General features: G+C 49.0%; 2 protein-coding genes across 2 annotated transcripts in view; both read right to left on the reverse strand.

Annotated features, from left to right (window-relative positions):
* The window catches only part of FATE1 (fetal and adult testis expressed 1), a 7,193-nt gene extending 5,285 nt beyond the window's left edge, over nt 1-1,908 (reverse strand). Inside the window, exons 1-2 of the mRNA XM_023202280.2 lie at nt 1,691-1,908; nt 520-647 (exon numbers count right to left, since the gene is read on the reverse strand). Of these exons, the coding sequence (XP_023058048.1) occupies nt 520-647; nt 1,691-1,796 (234 nt within the window). The 5' untranslated portion in view covers nt 1,797-1,908. The remainder of the gene's footprint in view (nt 1-519; nt 648-1,690) is intronic.
* Nucleotides 1,909-16,342: 14,434 nt separating this feature from the next.
* Nucleotides 16,343-19,626, reverse strand: PRRG3 (proline rich and Gla domain 3). The gene is made up of 4 exons (XM_023202277.1): nt 19,268-19,626; nt 19,113-19,150; nt 17,778-17,938; nt 16,343-17,428 (listed from the first exon to the last, which is right to left on the reverse strand). Exons 2-4 carry the CDS (start codon nt 19,117-19,119, stop codon nt 16,901-16,903), a joined length of 696 nt encoding a protein of 231 aa, XP_023058045.1. The 5' UTR covers nt 19,120-19,150; nt 19,268-19,626; the 3' UTR covers nt 16,343-16,900.
* Between the last annotated feature and the right edge of the window lie 1,168 nt (nt 19,627-20,794).

A 20,794-nucleotide genomic window follows, 5' to 3' on the forward strand; every position in this document is an offset into this window, starting at 1 on the left:
AGCTAATTTTTGTATTTTTAGTAGAGACAGGGTTTCACCATGCTGGCCAGACTGTTCTCCAACTCCTGGCCTCAAGTGATCCGCCCACCTCTTCCTGCCAGAGTGCTGAGATTACAGGCATGAGCCTCCATGCCAGGCCACTTGACTGGATTTTTTAACAGCCAGAAAGCATAGGAGCCTCACCTGAGTTATTGTGTGTATACACACACACACGCACCACACACACAATTTTAAATACAGGAAAGCGTTATTTCACACAATGGATTTACAGAGTGAAATATTTATGTACTCCCCATGCAATATTTGTTTCAGGCATTCTGAACTCCCAAGGTTGCATCCCAAGCATAGGAAAGGATGACCCTGGCCTTTCTGTCCTCATTTGCCAGCTTGGAAGACAGGAGCTTCCTCCTCCTCACAAGTCAATGTCTAGCCCTGCCTGACCTGGTCAGGCTACAGCCCCTACAACCAGTACTCCCAACCCCAACCTGGCCACCATGTGCTGAGGACCCCATGCAGTACCATTTTCTTGGATCGGGTGGCAGTCATATTCCAAACTCGTTTGGCTGAAGCAGAGCCAGCAGCTTTTTGTTCCAACTTCTGCCTCTTCTGGGAGGCACCCAGGGACCGAGATCCATGCTCCATCATTTCTAGAGAGAAGAACAGAGACCCCAGGAGCACCCATAGAAGTTGTACCAGGGCTTCTTGGGCACAAAACACACCAAAAAGAAGACAGAGTCCCCAGCTTTCTTGGGAATTACTCAGCACCCATTAACCACTGTCCACCAGCTGATCCCAGGTCTCAGTTTGTTCATCTGTTCAAAAGTTAAACAAGAATTTCCTGAGGGCTCAGCTCGAGACTAGGTTACTCTCCAGTAACCTAGAGAGCAATGACCAAGAACAAGATTCCAGCTATCAAGGAACTGACCATCTGTTTGTGTATAAGGGTGAATGACAGGTATAAAACAGAAGGTCTATCCTTGCAAATGCAGACAGAGAGATGCAGGCTCCATAAATGATCAAAACAGGGTAACACAGTGTAAGGAAAGGGCTCCTCCTAGAAAAGTAGGAGTCAACAATTGAGGCAGACACCTGAAAGAAATAAAGGACCCAGCCCTGGGAAATTGAGGGAAAGAGCATTCCAGACAGAGGAAACAGCAAATGCAAGGTCTTTGGGGAAGAAGCAGGCATGGAGCGTTGTAAGAACAAACATAAATGCAATGTGATCTGGATCCCTTTGTGTGCTATAGAAATGGTATTTTCTGCCTATATCATAGCATGAAATGTTTTGAGGAAGCTGATACAACCTTATAGATCATGGAGTTTGGATTTTCCTCCAAATGGCAGGAAAATGAATTCGAGGGTTGGGAGAGAGAATTGATCTCTGGTCTCATAATTTGAGCCCTCTGAGTATTTTGCAACAGACACTGTGGTGGCTTGGACACGGGGAAGACAGAGGGACCACGCATGTTGTTCCCATCCTCCTCCCTCCCAGGGCAAAATGCTCACATCATCTATCCCTTTTCTCCTAGATCCCTTACCATCAACCCACAAATCCTCAAAGCCCGCCCAATACACAGATGTGCAAACACTTCCATGCACACATGCACCTTTCCCAACACACACATGCACAGGTACAGACACGTATCTACACAGTTGGCTGTAGCCTAGGGGTATTTTAGGGGATCCTCACCCGCTATCACCAGGTGCTCTTGGTTTTGCCCTTGGCGTCCATGATTCAGTTCTTCTGTCAGGGACATTTCCATCTCTGCCTTGGTGTTGGGAGGGCCTCCTGCCATCACAACCAGCTGTTCACTTGTAAGCTATGGCTAAGGATGTACAGGGTGCCAGGAACAGAGGAGTCACGCTCAGAAAATCACCTCTTCCTGGAACAGAAGCTCAAGGAAGATATAGTCAGACCTGGGGGTGGAGCAAGACTCCCTCTCTAGGCTGAGGCCTTGGACTCAGCACTTTCTGTTTCTATTGTATCTTGTTGGCTAGGTCTGTGGCCTTCTCCTCTGCTACTCTGTAAGCAACTTAAGAGAAGAGATACAATTCCGTGCCTTTGACTGTGAGAACTGCTCTGGCTCGTGAATCTCCATATTTAGCCCATGGGGGGAAGGGTGGGGTCCACCCTCCATCATTTCTGTGAAGAAACAGGGATTTGCACAGGGTCCAAGAGCCAGGCAGTGGCTACAGCAGAGCTAGGTCCTAGCAATCCAGGCCATACCAGACCTTCAGAAGGGACTCTCTGGAGAGCATATCCTACCTCCCCCATCCAGAGTCCCCAGACATGGGAGGTAGCCTTTTTGTAGGTCAGACTAGGCAGGAGCCATGAGAACAAAGGGAGAGAAGGGTAAGAGAGGTGGGACCTGACTGCAGCCACTAGAACTCCCAGCGGCCTCAGGCCTTGCACCTTTTAAGTCCCAATTCTCCCTCAGCTTCCCTACTGATTAGACCACTGTGATGGTCAGGTTTATGTGTCACCTGACCAGGTTCTAGTCCCCAGTGACTCCTTCAAACACTAGTCTAGGTGTTGCTGTGGAGGCATTTTGTAGCTGTGGTTGGCATCTACAACCAGTGGACTTGAAGTAGAGACACATCCTCAATCATGTGGGTTGGCCTCACACAATCAGCTGAGAGGCCTGAAGAGCAAAGACTGAGGTTTCCCAAAGTAGGGGTAATTCTACCCCAGGACTGCAGTATCAACTCTTCTTTGAGTTGCCAGCCTGCCAGGCTGCCCTGCACATTTCAGACTTGTCAGCCCCACAATCGCATAAGTTAATTTCTTAAAATAAATTTATATAGACTTGTGCATATGCAGATACATACCTACATACATATATACCTCCTATCAGTTCTGTTTCTCTGGAAAACACTGATTGCTACAACGACCTATGTGAACCCTTCATTCTAGGAAACGACCCCAGAGCCCCTGGGGGAATAGGAAGCTATTTGTGAAAGGAATCAGGACAGGTTTATAAAAGGTTCCTTTTAGAAATAGCCTCTTCTTCCCTCAGAGCCCCTGGGCCAGGTGGGAGGAAGAGGAGGAAGGAAGGAGGAAAAGAGGAAGGGAGGAAAGAAGGAAGGAAGGAAGGAAGGAAGGAAGGAAGGAAGGAAGGAAGGGAGGAAGGAAGGAAGGAAGGAAGGAAGGAGGGAAGGAGAGGGAGTGGAAAGGAAGGAGTCAGAACTAGCTGAGACAGGGCAGCATGGTCTGAGGCTGCCTGTCCCCTGCCCCCACCTCACCTGTCCAGCGCTGGGGCTGAGCTCTTGGGAAGCAGAGCTGATATAGGCCCTGCCTGCATTCCTGGAGGCCCCAAAGAAGCCCTTCCCAGATCTAGTGGAGCAGCTGCGATGAAATTTGAGCTTTCTGGAGGGCCACCTTGGGAGCAGAGAAACTGCTGAGTGTGCTCAGCTTAGTGGGATTCAGGAGCCTGGGAAGCCCAGCCAAGGTTGCCAGATTGAGCAAATGAAAATACAGATACGAAGTACATTTAAATTTCAGATAAACAACACATCTGTACTTATACTACATTTGTAGTGTAAGTATTCTCTCTTGTACACTAACCTTTGGGACATACTTACACTAAAAAAATGATTCACGGGTTGATCTAACATTGAAATTTAGCTGCATGTCCTGTATTCTATCTGACAATCTTATCTCACTATGACCTCAAGATTTTACCTCGAGCAAGTTTCTCCCTTCTTTTGGTGTCAGTCTCCACCATGGACAAGCCTCCCTACAGGGTGGCTGGATTGTGAGGAGCACTCAGAAGTCAGCAAAGCTACAGTAGTGTAGGCACTGGCTTGCCACAGGGCCTCAGGCTATGGAGGCCAGATTTCTGTCTAGTTATCAACGGACCCTGGTGGGGCTTCTTGGGCACAGGAGCACAGGGTCCAGGTGCATGTGGAGGCACTGCCCCCTGGTGGCATAAGAATCCACCACCTAAAGCCAAGCAAAGAGGGTGGGAGAATTCCTTCCCAATCCCTGAACCCCCAAGGCCACTCAGAAACCCCAGCATCTCACCCCCTTAGCGTGCCTTCCCCTCTTGGATTGAGTGCCAAGGACAACTTGGAGGTGACAGAGAGTTTAATGTGCCTTTGAATTTGTCTCTTAGCATGTTAGCTAATTATAATTTCATAATTGTAATTTACATGGTAATCTCCTTTTGAAATGGCCCTAAATTCGTACTCCAACCATTCTGAAAAGCCCCCTACCCCAAAGTCTGGGTGCTAACCTCAGGGACCCAAAGGACTAGAGCACCTGCGATACAGAGGGAGATCTTTCAAGTCTTACACGGTGCCTGGGTCCAGGAAGATGGCACATGGCCAATTGCACACAACAGACTGCAGAGCCCTAACACTCCAGTGGAAGGCCCTGCTCACCCAGAGGTTCGACAGATGCTTCTTCATAGGGGAAGGAAGGGTCCATAACATACCTGGCTTGTATGTGTGACTGTCTGTTTTCAATGTGCAGTGTTTTACATAAATGAGATCTTACAAATCTGAGATGTGTGCCATTGTGCAACTTATTTTTTTCAAGTGAACTAGGTGCCTTGGGGATCTCTCCGTGTCAGAACAAATCTACCTCATTTCTTTTCAGCCCAGCATAGCATTTCCCTACACAGCTGCCTCCCCTTGCTCCTTTATTGACTTGCTCATGGATATTTTCAGTGTCTAGAGCTTTTTTACGTTAGAAACAATGTAGCACTGAGCGTTCCTGAACATGTCTCTCTGCACACATATGTAAATGTGTTTGCACAGTGGGTGCCTAGAAGTGGAATTGTGGGGTTCTAGGGTATGTGTGTTGATTATTTTGGCCTATATGGACCAATATTGTGAAAGGAGCCTCCAAAGAGGCTGTACAAAGTGAGGCCTCACCTAGGAGAAGAAAGTCCGTGTTTCTTCCCAGTCTGATCAACAGAAATGTTACGCACCTATTTAAAAGGCATAATGGGTGAAAAATGATATCTCATTGTTGCTTTGATTTATATTGCCTTAATTATGAATAATCTTGAGCAATTTTTCACATGTTTATTGATTTTCTGTATTTCTTTCCCATTAACTGTCTGCTGGAGGGTTTGGATCTTTATTAAAATAAGAGCTATTTTATTAACAGAAAAGAAGAAGACAAAAACTCTCCCTCCTTTCAAGCTAAGTATCTCCAAAGAAAACGTATCATCTTTTTCCCTAAGGAGGATCGTGAACCCAGAGCCTCCACTGGGGACCAAACAAATCCAGTTAATTGCATCCAAGCTTTTGCTGAAACCTAGAGGGCACCCAGCCACCCACGGAGAAGGTGTCCAACTCAGGCTGCTGCCTACCTACCCGCCCGTCTGCCCTTGTGTCTGTCTGTCTTCTCTGCCTGCCCCCAGCCAGCCTGATCACCTGCCTCCAACAGTGCCTGCCAACCATTAGCTTCTTCCAGATGTTCAGTCAGCTGAGCACTCTGCTCCAGTTCCCAGCGGCTCAGGGTCGCAGCTCTGTCTGCCCCATGTTCCCACCTCCCTTGCAAGCTGCAGCAGGAGATGGCAGGAACCCAGCCCAAAGTCAGCACATCTGTGAGTGACTCAGAGTCCTGCCATTGGGATATCTTAGGCAAGTTGTTTCACCTGCTTGGAGCCTCAGTTTCCCATCTTCACATGGAAATTTTAGGGAGATTTGTGGGGGCTGCCTGGGCTTCAAGGCAAACTCTAGCTGTTCTTCATCTAGAGCAGCTCAGCTCTTACCACTTTCTTATCTTATATTGGGGCTTTATGGAAGAGGTCGTTCAAGCCAAAGTCTTGAAAGAAAGTAAAAAAGCCATTGGGTGTGATGACTTCCTATCTCCCAGTCCTGCTCAGAGCCCAGTCTCAGGCAGCTACAGCCCCAAACCCAAGCAAATGGGTGCACCTGGATCTTCCAGGCAGCTGAGAGCTTCCTCTTGGCTTGTTAATGAACCTTATGGACCCGTAAACAATTCTCCTTCCTGCTCCTGGAAGCAGCTGGTACTGAGGTCATCCCTGGAGCCCCAAAGCCCTCCCTACACCAGGGAGGAAGGGGAAAGGGGACTAGCAGAGTCTTGTATCTCTCCCGCCTCTCCTTAAAGAGGCAGGGATGACAGACAGAAGGACACGGGGTCAAACTGCAGGGACCATAGCTAGCCCAGGGAAGGAAGGCCACCTTGTGAGCAGAGAGAGGGAAATTAAAAGTATCAGGGCAACTTAGGGCAGCCCTTAGGACCCACCCCCATGGGGACAGGGCCACGTTGATTTCCAGCTTTCTGTCTTGAATCAAGATTGACTGTGTGCTAGACACTGGGGATGGAGATGAGGTCCCTGTCCTCACGAAGTTCATGCTCTAGTGAACAGAGAATCAAATGGATAGGAAGGAAGTCCATCTGTCTGTGGGGACAATAGCAGGCAGCTGTTTATGTGGTGGTCATGCCCTTAACCCTGCTGCTCTCTGCCTGTCTGGGAGTGTGGTGGGTGCTCACTAGAGCTTGGCAAACCTAAGAAGGAGGGGCCCAAGGGAGATCTGTCCCAAGCAATGTCCCCAGCCTCTGCAGCCTCTGACTGCACACCTCCTGGGGCAGCTCGCTACCTCCCAAGTGGGCTCAGATCAGTAGAAACGTTTTCCCTACATGGGTGGAAACTCTGGTACAGTCTTGGGGGTGGGGGAGGAGCCGCTTCAGCAGAAGGAAGTTAAAGACGCAGACATAGAGTCAGCCTTGGCTTTCAAACCAACAGGTAGGACTGCAGTTGCTGAGATGCTAAGTGGTTCCCAAACAGCCCAGTCCTCCAGGCTTAGGGGTCCGGAGACCATCCTGCTGTGCCCTGAGTCCCTTCAGAACAGCACCTCAAGATTCCCCCCGAGAAGGGAAGGCTCCCTCAGCAGCTCAGGTGGAGCTGCAAAGAGCTCAGGGTAATTGTTGTTGGTTGACTGCCCTAGAAACAACTCAGGACCACCCTGCACGCGACAAAGAACAGCACCCAGAAATGGGGGAAATGAGCCTCCTAGCGCAGCCAGCTGCTGTAACTGCCTGCTCCTTCTTCCGCCTTCTCCTTTTCTCTTCACTGGCCCAAGAAATCCTTCCCCCAAAAGCTGCAGAAGTTTCAGAGACACAGAGGAGTTTGTTTCCTGCCTGTCTGTCACAATGTGGCCCAGTGTCACCCTGCCCCCAGCTGAGAGGCTAGGGCACTTTGCTCTTGTGTCCAGAGATCCCTTGGAGCTGGTGGGAAAGAGTCTCTTTCCTGATCCTCAGGAAGGGTGGTTAAGCAAGGTGACCTCACAAAATCCTTGGCCTCGGCTGTGTGGTGACTCCTCAGATCAAAATGCATCTGCTTTTAATTGTTTCTGTGCTGAATGGCTGAATTGTGATGTGTATCTAAAAATCACGAGAATCAGAGGCCAAAGGAAGAAGTAGAAAATGTGGTACAAAACCTCAGACAATTACCTGCTGAAAACACAAGGAGCAGCTGCCCCTCCAAGCTGGAGAAAGATGTTGGAGAGGAGGAAAGAAGGCCCAAGGTGGGAAGCACAGCCCTGAGAAGCTGAATGGGTTTTTTTTTTTTTTTTTTTTTTCCAGACAGGAAGCTAATGACAGGTGTTCTCATCTATGAAGTGGACACTATTCCCACTATGCCCCCATTTTACAGATGGAAAAGCTGGACAGTGGTGGGAAGAGAGGGCTGAGATATGACCCAGTTCACTGATGCAGTGATGAACCAAGGTCATCACATTAACACTCCAGGGTCCTCGCTAGACCAAGAGGAAGTCCCAAGGAGAAGGTGGCTCCAGAGAATTTCAGAAAACATCCTCCAGCTCCTATTCTACTCTGACCTGCCCTTCACTCTTAGAAGACAGAGATCAACAGAGACCTTGTCTGCTTTGTTTGCTGGCCCCTCAGCACTTAGCATGCTGCCCAGCATATTAGAAGATTACTAAATAGTGGTTGGATTGGAATGACCTGAATGTTAGAAAACAAAACAATCCCCCCTTAGCATCTTGTCTTATGCCACTAAACTCTCAACTCCTGGAAAGTGTTGCCTCCATCATATGCACTGTCTCCACTTGTTGCCTCCCAGGCATCCCACTGCTCATTCTAGTCTGGCTTCTTCAGTCACTATGAAACTGAAACCACCCCTTGCCAAGGTCACCAATGACCCCCTGATGGCTCCATACAATGAATTCACTTTGGCTGTCATCTTTCTTGGCTTCTTGAAAGCATTTCACATCATTGTCTACTATCTCCTTCTAGAAACACTCTAGTTCTTTAGTTTTCAGGGCTCCATACTCCAGTGCTTTTCCTCCCACCTGTCTGGCCTCCCTCCTGGGCCATTGGGTCCACACTCAAGACCACTTGTTGTCTTTCTGAGACCTCAAGCAATTCTGATCTCTTCTGCTGCAGCCTAGGCCTCCCTCCTCAACTACACTCAAATGCACTATACACCACATATGCAACACGTCAACTCAAACCTGTGGTCTTTTGCTCCCCTAAACCTTCTCCTCCTCAACTGTGACCCTTCCCAGGGAATGGTCCTACCATCTACTCTACTATCTGAGCCCCTAAACCTGAGAGTCATCTGGAATTACTTGCTACCCCTTCCCAATGCAATCAGTCACCATGCATGGTTCTACCTCCTGAATAGAGAATTCAGTGTTTCTTCCAATGTGATGCAAAGATCCCCTGCAGAAGAATCAACTGAGTGATCTGGCCACAATGCACACGCCTGGCCCAACCCTGGACTCAAGGTATCAGACTCTGAGGGTGGGATCTGGAGATCTGCATTCTAAACAATCAGATGGTCTTGTGCCTATCAAAGTTTGAGTAAAAACCTCCTCAACAGTCTATTTCTCTCTGTCTCTTCTGTCATCAGCCTCATCCACCCTATTGCTGTCTCTTGCCTGGGCGATGGCAATAACCTGACCTCCCTGACTTCTCTTATTCTTCAGCTCCCGCAGCCTGTTTTCCACATGGCTGGCAAAGCATGCCTGGCCATGCCCTCTTGCTCCTTAAGACACCCCTTGGTGACCTCCCCTTATCACTAGGGTAAAGACTACAGCTCCGAATGCTGCCTAAAGGGCCTAACATGGGCTCGCCTCCATGTATCTTGCAAATCTCATCTTGCACAGGTCTTTATCCTCATGCTACCCTGTCTTCTGTTTCCTTAAAACCACGATGGACTTGCTAAACTCCAGGCCTCTTCACGTGTTGCCCCTCTGCCTGTCTGAACTGTCTTGCATGGTCTTTGCTTGGCTGATTCTTACCCATCCTTCACTTTGGTTGGCCATGGCTTCCTCAGGGAGACTTTCTCTAGAAGCCCCCAGCCTCGGCCCTCTGGACTTCCCCTAGCATAAAGTTCATCATGCACCATTGCTACAGCTGTTCTGATGTTTCCCCAACCCAGCTATGCCCAGAGCTCCAGGCAGCCAGGACCTGCATGCCCCAGCTTGTGGAGCATCATGCTCTGCCAGCACCCACCCCTATATGTCTTATCAGCCCAAGGACCCAGCAGTGCCACCACCAATTGGCCCATCCTCTGGGCTCCTGTGATCCCATGCAATCAGCCTGATATGAAATGTTACCCAGTCTCTATTTTTATAGCTCAGAAATCCTAGTGAAACTGAACCCATCACGCAGTTTGAGCTCTTCAGAGAAAATGCTGAAAGTTAATGTCATTGGATCTGGCGGTCTTGTGATTCCCCAAAACAATATATTTTGCCTATAAAAACAACCTATGGGGCACAAACATTGTGTCTATTCTTCAGGCTTTGGGTTCTCACATCACTTCCCACAGACGAATCCTGGAAGAAGCATTCTGAAGCCCACTTCTCCTTTCCCAACTCACCTGCCCTGTGGAGACTTTTGGCAGCTGTCCCAAGTCTGTCCAGCGTGGCAGGGAAGAAACTGCTTTGGGGCCTGGTTGGAGACTGACAAGGTGCCCCTCTGTATTTGCCAGCATCTCAGAGAAGCTGTGATGTTCACCCTTCAAGATTTTCCAGAATGTGCATGATGCGCTTAGGTTGGAGGAAGGAGCAAGAAAGAGTCTTCCTGCCATGAGTGGAGTATTATGAGTCAAAATTTGTCCTTCCTGCCATGAGTGGGGTATTATGAGCCAAAATTCATATGTTGAAGTTGTAAACCCCCAGGACCTCAACATGTGACTGTAGGAGTAATTAAGGAGTAATTAAGTGGAAATGAGGTCAATAGGGTAGGACCTAATCCAATCTGACTGGCATCCTTATAAGGAAGAGGAGATTGGGAGCACTGAAAAGAACAGAGGGAAGATACTGTGAAGCCACAGGGAAAAGATGGCCATCGGCAAGCCAAGTAAATAAGTCTCAAAAGAAATCAACCCTGCCAGCACCTTGATCTCAGACTTCCAGCCTCTAGAACCTTGAGAAATTCTTCTGTGGTTTAAACCCCCCAGCCTGTAATATTTTGTTTTGGCAGCCCAAGCAAACTAATGCATGGAGCTTGGGCTCCAATTGTAGAACACAATCAGTCAACAAGTTTTTAAAAATTGAACACTTACTGTGATCCAGGCACTGTGCTGTGTTCTAGGGCAGAAGTGGTGAGAAAAGTTATACATGGTCCCTGCCCAAATGGGGTTACCAATAGGGCAGGGAGAGGAAGGGGGCATTTTGGAGGGATCTATAGTCAACACAAAACCAATGCAAAGTCACCCTTCCCCAAAAGGGACCAGCAGTGCTAGGTGCATGGCCTGGGGTGGGGACATCAGGACAGACCTGGATTCACATGATGGAGCCAGGACTTCCTTTCTGTGAGATCTTCGTCAAATGACATGCCTTTGCTGGCTTTGCTTCCCTCTGCTATAAACGAGGGTTAGTTATAAACCCCATATCACAAGTTTCTAGAGAGGATTGTGTCAGTCAGTGCATGTACAAGGCTTGGCATACACTAAGTGCTCAATAAATGCTGGCTATGATCGTTTATAATCACAATTCAGGCATCTTCCCCACTGCCCTTCCATCCTGTCACTCCTTATAGCCTCAGGCCAGCTACTATGAGGGAGTGGCACTGGTGCAGGATGGGAGGCTGGGGAGAGGGCAAGGAGAGGGACCCCACCTTCCCAAGCTACACCCTTGAGGCACAGGGTCTGCCTTTCACCTGATCCCCTGTCTCTGGGGGTAGAACTGTCTCCCTCCACCATCACCCCATTAAGTACCTGCCCCTGACTTGCCCTCATCGTCTACAAGCAAGTGTCTTGGCCCCAGAACCTGTGGCTAGATTAGCAAGGGAGGCCCAGTCCACTGTATGGTGCATAAGGGGAACTTTGGAAGCCCAGGGCATCCTTCATGTATTAGCTTCCTTGCATGTGCAAACTGGGACCCTACATTTGTCTCTGGCAAAAGAGCCTAAAGTTCAAAACCCATATTCAGAATATGACCCCATCTGTGTGCCTGAAGGGCCTTCCTTTGACTTTCCAGCATCCCCAGAAGGTAAGCATCACTCAAGCCCCATCTCCCCAAGGCCTCTGGCTGCCATTCATGGCATGTGGGCTCCATATTCGGTCTTCTAAGAAGGTCCCAAATTTCACTGCCATTGTCCCAACACTTCCAGGGTCTTCCCGATTAAAGGACAGATTACTTTCATTACTTGGAGTTGGCACAACTAGCACTTGCGACTTCCCGTGGCTATATCTCTCTGCATACCCACAGCTGGGAATCTCTGAGGGCTAAGGCCATGTTTCCTCTATGCAGAAACTGGGCATTATTGCCCTCTGAACAATCCCTGACCCTTGCCATCCTTAAAACTCAGGAAGCCCAGCCAGGGCAAAGCGTGAGTACTATACACCTTCCACTCCTCTCCCAGCTTTGAAACCAAGCAGGGCTTCCTTCCAGCAAGGGATACCTCTGTTAGTAAGCAGGGATAATGTGACTAGGAAGTTTCTAGCTGTGATTTGTGACAGATCTTACTAACCTCATCCCAGAAGGACGGGTCAGGAGATCATTTTACACACTGGGGACAAACTTTAGGACCCAGGACATATCTGCTTCCTGCTCCTGGACTGGTTTGGGCTACTTCCTTACCTACAGTCTGACCCACAACCACCCATACACCTTGGAAGTTTGGGAGTCAGTAGGGATCCAAGATAGATGAGGACAGGATTCAAGTGGATGCCATTTGCTCTTTATTATTATTGTTTTCTTGTAAAGAAGGAGACAAAATGTAATAGCCAAACTCAACAATTATGAAAAGAAAGAGAGAGAGAGAAATCAGAAGCAAGTTTGTCTGTTGTTCCCAGGCTCCAGTGAAATGCTGACATATTACTGAATACACAGATTTCCCAGCTGACAAGGGTCAACACATGAATACAAGCACAGTTTAAAGTGGTACCAAAATTAATCAATTTCACGGTAATTATTTCTATAAGCTCAGTTGCACATATCAGGGTTTCCACTGTCACAAATTCACAATGTCAGAACGAAATAGCAGACGTGTTCAGGCCTGGGAAAGTGGCATCTGTGAGGGGAGATGGATTGAGAGGCAAAAGCAGCTGAGGGATTTGTCCCAATCCTGAAAATCTGAAGGCTGGGAGTGGGTAAAGGGCAGGCACTGTTCAGCAGTCAGATGTCAGTATAGTGAAACAACTGTTGAGGCATTGAGCTTGAGAGGGTGTGCTATTTGGGTATGTTTGTCAGAGAAATTCTTGCTAGAGAGAGATTCGCTGCCCACAGTCTGAAAGGAAAAGCTCCCACGTTTGAATATTTGGAGGCGAATGATAGAGCGGCCAGTCTGACAGTGAAGCATCGGGTTTACAGAATATTTAGAAAGATACATCACGTGTATTAGTTTAAATTGCAGTCCAGTTCACAAACTATGTTATTCACAGGATAAATAAAGGAGTAGAGTGAAAGGCTGCAATATCCAACATCCCTGCAATGGAGAGAGAACAAGAGATCACCCTGTACATACAAGAAGTGCTGAACCGCAAAGCTGAAGGCACGGTGAAGGGATCCTTAATATCTTGAGCCTTTTCTTTGAAAAGGGTACTCATTTTAAACTGGATTTCTCTTACACAAAAGACCCTGAACATTGGCTAAAGGGAAGAATATTTCAAATATTTTTATGTAGCCAGAATCACAGCTACTGTGAATTGTCTTGAGTTGTGATTTTCTCGAAGTTCTGAAGTAGTGGGCTTCAAATTAATGGACTTTTACTATAGTTGCAAGCAGTCTGATTACTGTACTTTTAAATTCGCTAATTGTAGTGATTAGTATCAGTAGAGTTCCGTGGCAGGGGGGTGGGGGGCTGTGCTTGTTTCTGAATCAGTGAAGTCCTGAAATGGAGCTTCATTACTTGTCAAGCTGAAAAGCCACCTAGACCAGCAGCTATGCCAAGATATCCATCTCAGCCTCGACTGTGAGTGTCCACACATGAGACAGCACACATGCATACTCCTAGAAAGACAGAGCCTCCGTGAGTGAGACTCTCTCCACGATCTCTCTCTCTCGGACAAAATAGCAATCTAGAGGCAGTGTTGAACTTTTTTTTCTTCCTTCTCATGGGATGTCATTTGGTTGTCAAAAGATCAGCTCCGGCTGGGGGTTGTGATGCTCCACCCACTGGCAGAGGGGAAACATTGGGCTCTGACTACTTGACAAAAAGACACTTTCCTGTCCTGAATTCCTCACATTCGGGCTACCAAAAAGGCAATGTCCGACAGATCAGGCAGACTCCTGTTTCTGGAAGCACCCTAAGGAATTCACATTCATGGCAGTGGGATTGGAAGTTGAAAGAGAGACCTCCCGGGGCTGACTGCTCAGCACTGCGTCTCCATCAGCCAGGGCTCGAAGCAGCTGTGCGGGTGGTGTGCACACGCCAGGCACCTGTGCACCCCACTCTTGCACTTGTGCTTTCATTTTGAAAACCAGAGGCAATGGGGAGTGGGGGAGGGACAGGATCTCGATTTTTCTTTTAAAAAATCTTAAAAAGTTTTTGGTTGAAAACAAGTGACAGTCACATTTCAAGAAATTTTTTAAAGACTTCTTTTTGAAAAATGAAAAACATCTAAGTAACTAGCCCCGCCATACCCAAAGTCAATAGTCATACATCTTTCCACAAAAAGAAAAAAAACAAAAAAACATGCCCAGGAGTGCTCAGATTTCTTTCAGCTGCTGACGCCCACAGAACAGGAGCCTGGGCCAGGGGCATCATGCCAAAAGGGCGTGTAAGCGGGGGTTGTACAGGGTGGAGGCCTGCAGAATGGAGCTGCTTTGTCTTCTTCCAAAGCCTTTTTCAAGGAGGCAAACGGTAACAACTTTGGGGGTTGGGCGTCCAATAGTTAATGTCACTTTTCCTTGCTCAGGGTCCTGTCATCAGGCTACTCAGCCCTGGGAGGGGAGGTGACATTCCTCTTTTCAGACCGGATCCCTCCTGGTACAAATATAGCTGCACACCGGCTATTGTTTCAGATAAGCAGTGAGAAAAGGCAACGTGCACACTTAGATACACACACACACACACAGACACACATACACGCACACACGCATAGCAGTCCAAAAACAACAAAAATGTAGCCACGAAAGAGTTAGCATTGTATCAAATCCACCTCCACACAAAGACAGAGTTCGAAAAGATATGTACAGGGCATTCGTAAAAGCCAAGTGTGCACCGCAAGGAGTGATGCCACTGTGTGCTGTACAGTCTTTTTTCTACAATGTGCTGCAAAAACCATCCCAGAGACCATGGTGCAACCCCACCTGGCAGAACATCATGAAGCATCTGAACCGAACACCACAGGCCTTAAAGCAACCACCTGTGACTCTTCCCACGGCCTGTCCTCAGTCCCTGAAGGACACATGCTGCTCTCCATGGGCCAGGCCTTGGGCTTCTTCCTGCTCTCTCCCATTACCACCCAGCTGCAACTCAGATGCCAAAGGCAGCGGGCATTTCTTGGCAAGTTCCCTTTGGCTCTGATCAGCGGAGCTCATGCCCAGCTCTGTGCTAACTGAGTAGACTTAGGATAAGTTTCTTCTCACCTGCTCCCAGGTCACACTCTGGCACCTACTTGAAGAAATATTGGGAGAGCCAGGGCTAGCCCCGAGCTTCAGGTTTCCCCAGGTCCCCCAACATGGAAAAAGCAGGGGCCTTCTAAGCCAAAAACCCCTTTGTGACGAAGGGCAGGAGTGCAATGTTGAAGGCCCATGGGAGGAAAAGACAAAGGAATGAAAGGTAGAATGTCACCTGCTTAGCATCTCTGGCATCAGGGAGCTCTGCAGGACGAGAGGATGGAAAGGGTCAACTGACGGGAGATTGACTCCCCAAGTGGAGACTCAACATCAGAGGCATATGAGGGCCTCAGCTAAGACTGCTGCCTTACAACCTACACCTTTCTAGAAGACTCTTCCTAAGGTAAACCTCACTGGCTTCCTGGCACTTCAAGCACTTCACAGGCATTTGCTCAGTCAGCCTCCAACAGGCCTGTGAGGTAGGGGTAAGGATGGAAAACCCCAGCCACAGGGTCGAGTGGTCCAAGCTGGTGGCCTCACTGGGATAGGGACACAAGCCTTCTCACTGAAAGCATGTCCCAGGGCAAGTCCTCAGGGCTATAGCAGCCTCCAGAAGTCCTCTGTGGCCTGAAGGCAGGGCTGCATTCAAGGAATGAGTCCCAATGTCTACCTTAGAGAGATATTTTGATAGAAAGAAGCTTGTCAACTCAGTGAGTTTTAAACTGCTGTGATTGCCAATAGACCCAGGCCATGTATTCTTGCACCACACAAAAATTTGCTACAGTTTTTAAAGCACCACAGAGGAGAAATGGTTTGGTGTTGAGGTCGAGGATGGAGACGGAAGTAGGGGGAGGCGGTATCAACAGTGTCTAGCATGGTCACTGACAGTTAAAGGGCAGGTGCCTTCTGCCCTACTGCTGTCCAAAGCCTCACTGAAAACAGACTGGCACCTGGCAACAGCAGAGCAAACCCCAAATGGGCCTTTGACTCCAGGCCACGGGCTTCTCCACAAGTGTTTTAAAAGGGACACTTTAGGATCTTCTCCCGAGATTGGCACCATCATTAAGGAGAAATTCTCAATCTGAAGTTCAATTTCAATGCACCGTTCACAAAAAGTAGGCTCATGCCAGTGGGTAGTGGTTTGAACACAGCTGGTCCACATGTCTGGAGAGACAAGCACACTAGAAACTGAATGGCAGAGTCCACGTGGGCCCCTTGGTCAATGTGGATGAGGAAACTCTGCCACCCAGCCCTCTGGCCCTCATCCTTCACACACCCTGTCCTCCTTCCAGGAATGTGGGGACAGGTTTTGGGGCAGGTGGGCATCACAGATCCGTGCGATGAATTTCCCTTGGCCTCCTAGGAACGGCCCGGGTGCTAGAGTTTTGTTCTATTGTGTTCATTATTTATTTGTCATGATTTGTTTCACTTTGTTTTTGCTCAATCCTTGTCCCTGTCCTCCAAATATAAGCAAGGACAGAAAGCACAGAACTGTGGAGGGAAAGGGGTGCTGAAAGGCTGGCTTCCCTCCCTTACCCCTGTGGCCTAGGGCTCCAGACACAGACAGGCCTCCAGCCAGCCCCACAGCCCCCAGGCCGGGCCTTTGGACATTCTGGTTACAATCAACTCAATGGGGTGATTCCTTTGGCATAAGAGAAGCCGGTTCCTGATGAAAAGACAGGATGTTGGAGGCTTGGGGGTCATCCCAAAGAGTTGGGCACTTTGGCCTTTGGCTCTTCTGGGAGCTTTGACTCATGAGTGGTCCCTACCCCCACCCTCCCCACTTGTCTGTGACAACTGACTTCCTAAAACTCCGCAGTTAGGGAATTATTTGGCAACAAGGAGGCTAAGGCTGTTTTGTGGTGGCACAGTCTTTAAAAATTTCAAAAGAAAATATGAGACCTCGGAAAGAGGCGTTCATCCAGGACAGGGCATAAACGTCCCACTATTTGTCAGCGCCAGGGTTGGCGGCCACTATCTCCTCGTACTTTGGGGGTGGGTCGCTGTAAGACATGCTGGCCTCCTCACTGCTGCTCTCTTGGGGCGCAGTCACCTCCTCGTAGGAGGGGGGAGGGGTGGTGCTGGACAGTCTGGAGAGAGAGAGCTCAGGGAGGTAGAGAGTGCTCTCGAGCCGGACTGTGGTCCTGCCCCCCCGGCTGGGCCCTACCACCACCTGGGGGCTGCTCACTGCCTCTCGGTGCCCAGAAGGCTCCCCTTGACTATGCATGGTACCCCGGTACACCATGACCCGGGGGAGGGTGTGCCCGGCGCGACTGGCTAGGTACCGGTTCTGAGCATAGGAGGGGTGGTGACGGGTCGCTTTCTGTAGCTGGCACCTCCAGATGATGAACAAGGCGATGACAATCAGCAATGCCACCCCCAGAAGGGGTACCACCACGTACATGGCATCTGAGCTCTGCGAGGGGTCTCGGACTGAGTATACTGCATTTGGGTACCCCTTCCAGAACTCCATCTGCAAAAGAAAAAGGAGTACTTACAAGAAGCTCAAGCTCCAGGTGGGCTCAGAGACCTTCAGTAAGTCTGGTGCTTCCTACCCTTCCCCATCTGACTTGTCTCAGAGAGTTACTAGAGAGGCAGCAGAATGTACCAAGGGCAAAGGACAATGCTCCCAAGTGAGGAGGACCCCAAAAGAGTCAGGCAATGGGACTGTACGGACTTTATCTGCTCCTTGATGGCCCTAGTGGCTATGCCTTAGGCTGGGTGGCTTTCCTTGCTTCTCACTCGTCTGCATTACCAGGGCCTGTTCTTGTTATTCCTCAGGCTACTTCTACTCCCAGAACCAGCCCGAGGGTGGTACATGCCGTTTTCTCTTTGTTCTCAAACACTTCCTTGACCTCCTCGTAGCTGCAGATCTCCTCCATGCACTCTCGCTCGATGGTGCCCTGGCGCAGCTCCTCCAGGAACTCATTGGCACGAGGGAATCGTTTCAGGACCGAATGGGCATCCTTGGCCTCCAGAAACACTGAAGAGAGAGCCCTACTGAGGCCTGGAATGGGGAGATGCCCAGGGGCTCCTTCAAACCAGGCCCAGCCCAGCAACTGAAGCATAATTATGCAGGGAAACAAGGCCAAGTGAGCAGGCAAGACACCAGGCTTCTGATCAAAGGACACGGCCAGCCCTTTGTAAAAGGGATGGAAAGGCTGACATTCTATGCTGCCATGATACACCTGTCTAGAATACCATGGCCCCGACAAGGCTCAGGCCCCTGGTTACATGGAAGAAAATGGGAGCCAACTGCAAGGAAAGTGCACGTTGCACAGGAACAATAAAGAATAAGAACTATGAGTAGGCAATCTTCAGTGACTAAATCTCCAGTATCTTTCGCATCACCTTGAAAAGTGAAAGTTGGAGCCCTTGCAATGAGAATGTATTCCTCTTTAAGGCTGATACTGGTAGAACTAATACCAGATAATCCTAGAAGACTCTACCAGGGTGGCATTCCTCCACCTGAACATCCACCTGTGCCACCAGGTTGTCTGGCATCAATAGTCTTGTTCAAGAAAGCGTAATGCAAAGCCAGCCTGGGCTAGATCAGACAAGTGGGCATACATGAGCCTAAGAGCGCCTCTGGGGATGGGAAGTAGCAGGGTTCAGATGGAGAGTCTAAGCCTTTACAGACAGGGCACAGACTCCCCCTACAATACCGTCTTTTGATGCTGCGCATAGGTACTTATTCCAGAGAGAGAGACCCAGCTACAACCTGGCTGACCAGAATAGCTTGAGCTCTGCACCCACATAAGCCTAAGTTGAGACTGTGAAGGATGAAAGAAGAGGTGACATTTGCTCCTGTTGTTCACCTAGAGGTGGGACTTCCTGGTTCCCATGTAAAGCAACTCCCCCTGGATGCCCAAGCTGGCATGTCTTTGCCAGTGGGCAAGCACCCTTCCCCAGGTCCTATGGCCTGTCACATTAGTGTCACTCAAGCAAGTCTGAGTAGGTACACATCTACAAGTGACATATGCTCCAGAAGGGAGCCAAAGTGTTGAGAGGGCAAAACTGCTACTCAGCTATTTGGAAAATGGCTACAGGGCCACTTGGGGGGTGGGGGGCATGGAAGCTGGAAAGGACTTGAAACCTGACTCATGAACCCCTAAGCATGACCCTCCACGGCTCTGCCCGGATCTGGAAAAACTCACCTGCCATGATGCTTCCTCAGGTCCAGGGTCTCACTTCTCTGGAGTAAGAGAAAAGCAAAGTTGCAGTGAAATCACATCTAGAAATTTACAGGAACCCTCTTGGCTCTGGGATGTGCCCCCTTCCCACTGGCCTGGTCAAAAGGTTGAAGCAGCACCTTGTGGGGCACATCGTCCTCCATGCAGCCACCCATAGCTTCTGCTGCTTCTGATTCTGCCCCAAGTTCTTCTCCAGAGACCTCCCCAGGCCCAGCAGGGCCCAAAGCAAACCTTTAAGCATTTTCCCCCAAGAACATGTTCTGAGCATCTATAAGAACCAGGGGTTGACCTTTTTCTTTAAGAAAGGAAAGCTCCTACAGGCTGAGGCTCCTCCTTCCTTGCTCCCCTCAATGAATCTTTGCAACTTCCAGTTGGAAAGGACCTCAGAGATAGATGAGGACATAAAGCCCAGAGAGACGTGCTCAGACAAGGTTAAGCAAATCAACAGTGACAGTGGCAGGACCAGAATTCACAACTAATTTTGATCACAGTGGTGAGTCACAGATATCTCCAATGACAAGCATGTTCCCTGAAAACAAAGCTTAACACAGCATCAACCATCTCAAAAGTCACTGCCTTGCTGGGACTAGCCTATAGCAATCTTCAATGGACACATCTTCTACAGGGTCTCATCCTCCATGCACAACAATGCTGCATTCTTCATATTCCCAGGCATATCCAGAAGACCCAAACCCAGGTGACCCAGTGTTCATCTTCACCAGACAAAGAGGCAAGATACCTGGAATGTTCTGGAATCAGGCCTCTCTTCTCTCTTTGCATTAAAGCCTATAGTAGTAGAGTACCAAGACATGAATTTAGATGACCAACACTGAGATGCCAACTAGAAGAGTTGCCCCTAATGTGAGCTATTGTCCGAAAGCCTTTCTCCTGCTAAGGAGCTCTCCAGACAGTACCTAAACCGTGGTCACAGCACACTGCTCCCTCTGTCCCTCCCCACAACACACACGCCCACTCATACACACATTCTGGAGCCCTTGCTGAGCTGTCCACATCTGGGAGCAATCACCCCACTGCTCCCCTCCCCAAGCAGAAGCTCTGGTTTTATGACTAACTGGTTGCAAGACACGTGAACTGCGGAATCCATTGAGCCCTCCTTTTTGCCTAGGCTGCCAGGAAGTTCAGCGTCACTATTGCCAGTCAAGTACAGGCACACTGGAAGCCTAGCTGTTAAGCACATATGCTTCTCTCCTGTGATGTGGTATACAGCTTTCTATTTATGTTTTCAGTGTCTTATTGTGCATTTATAATATGTCACCTAATCCTTTTGGCAAACAGTTGGGATATAAATCAATAATTTAGGCTATCGCAGTGGCTCATGCCTGTAATCCCAACACTTTGGGAGGCTGAGGTGGGCAGATCACCTGAGGTCAGGAGTTTGAGACCAGCCTGACCAGAAAATGGTGAAACTCCATCTCTACTAAAAATACAAAAATTAATTAGGCATGGTGCCGTGCACGCCTGTAGTCCCAGCTACTCAGGAGGCTGAGACAGGAGAATCACTGGAACCAGGGAGGCAGAGATTGCAGTAAGCCGAGATTGCGCCACTGCACTCCAGTTTGTGCAAGAAAGAAAAGAAAGCAAGAAAGAAAAGAAAAGAAAAGAAAGAGAGAGGAAGGAAGGAAGGA

Source organism: Piliocolobus tephrosceles, chromosome 12 (genome assembly GCF_002776525.5).
Source record: "Piliocolobus tephrosceles isolate RC106 chromosome 12, ASM277652v3, whole genome shotgun sequence".
Classification (NCBI taxonomy): domain Eukaryota; kingdom Metazoa; phylum Chordata; class Mammalia; order Primates; family Cercopithecidae; genus Piliocolobus; species Piliocolobus tephrosceles.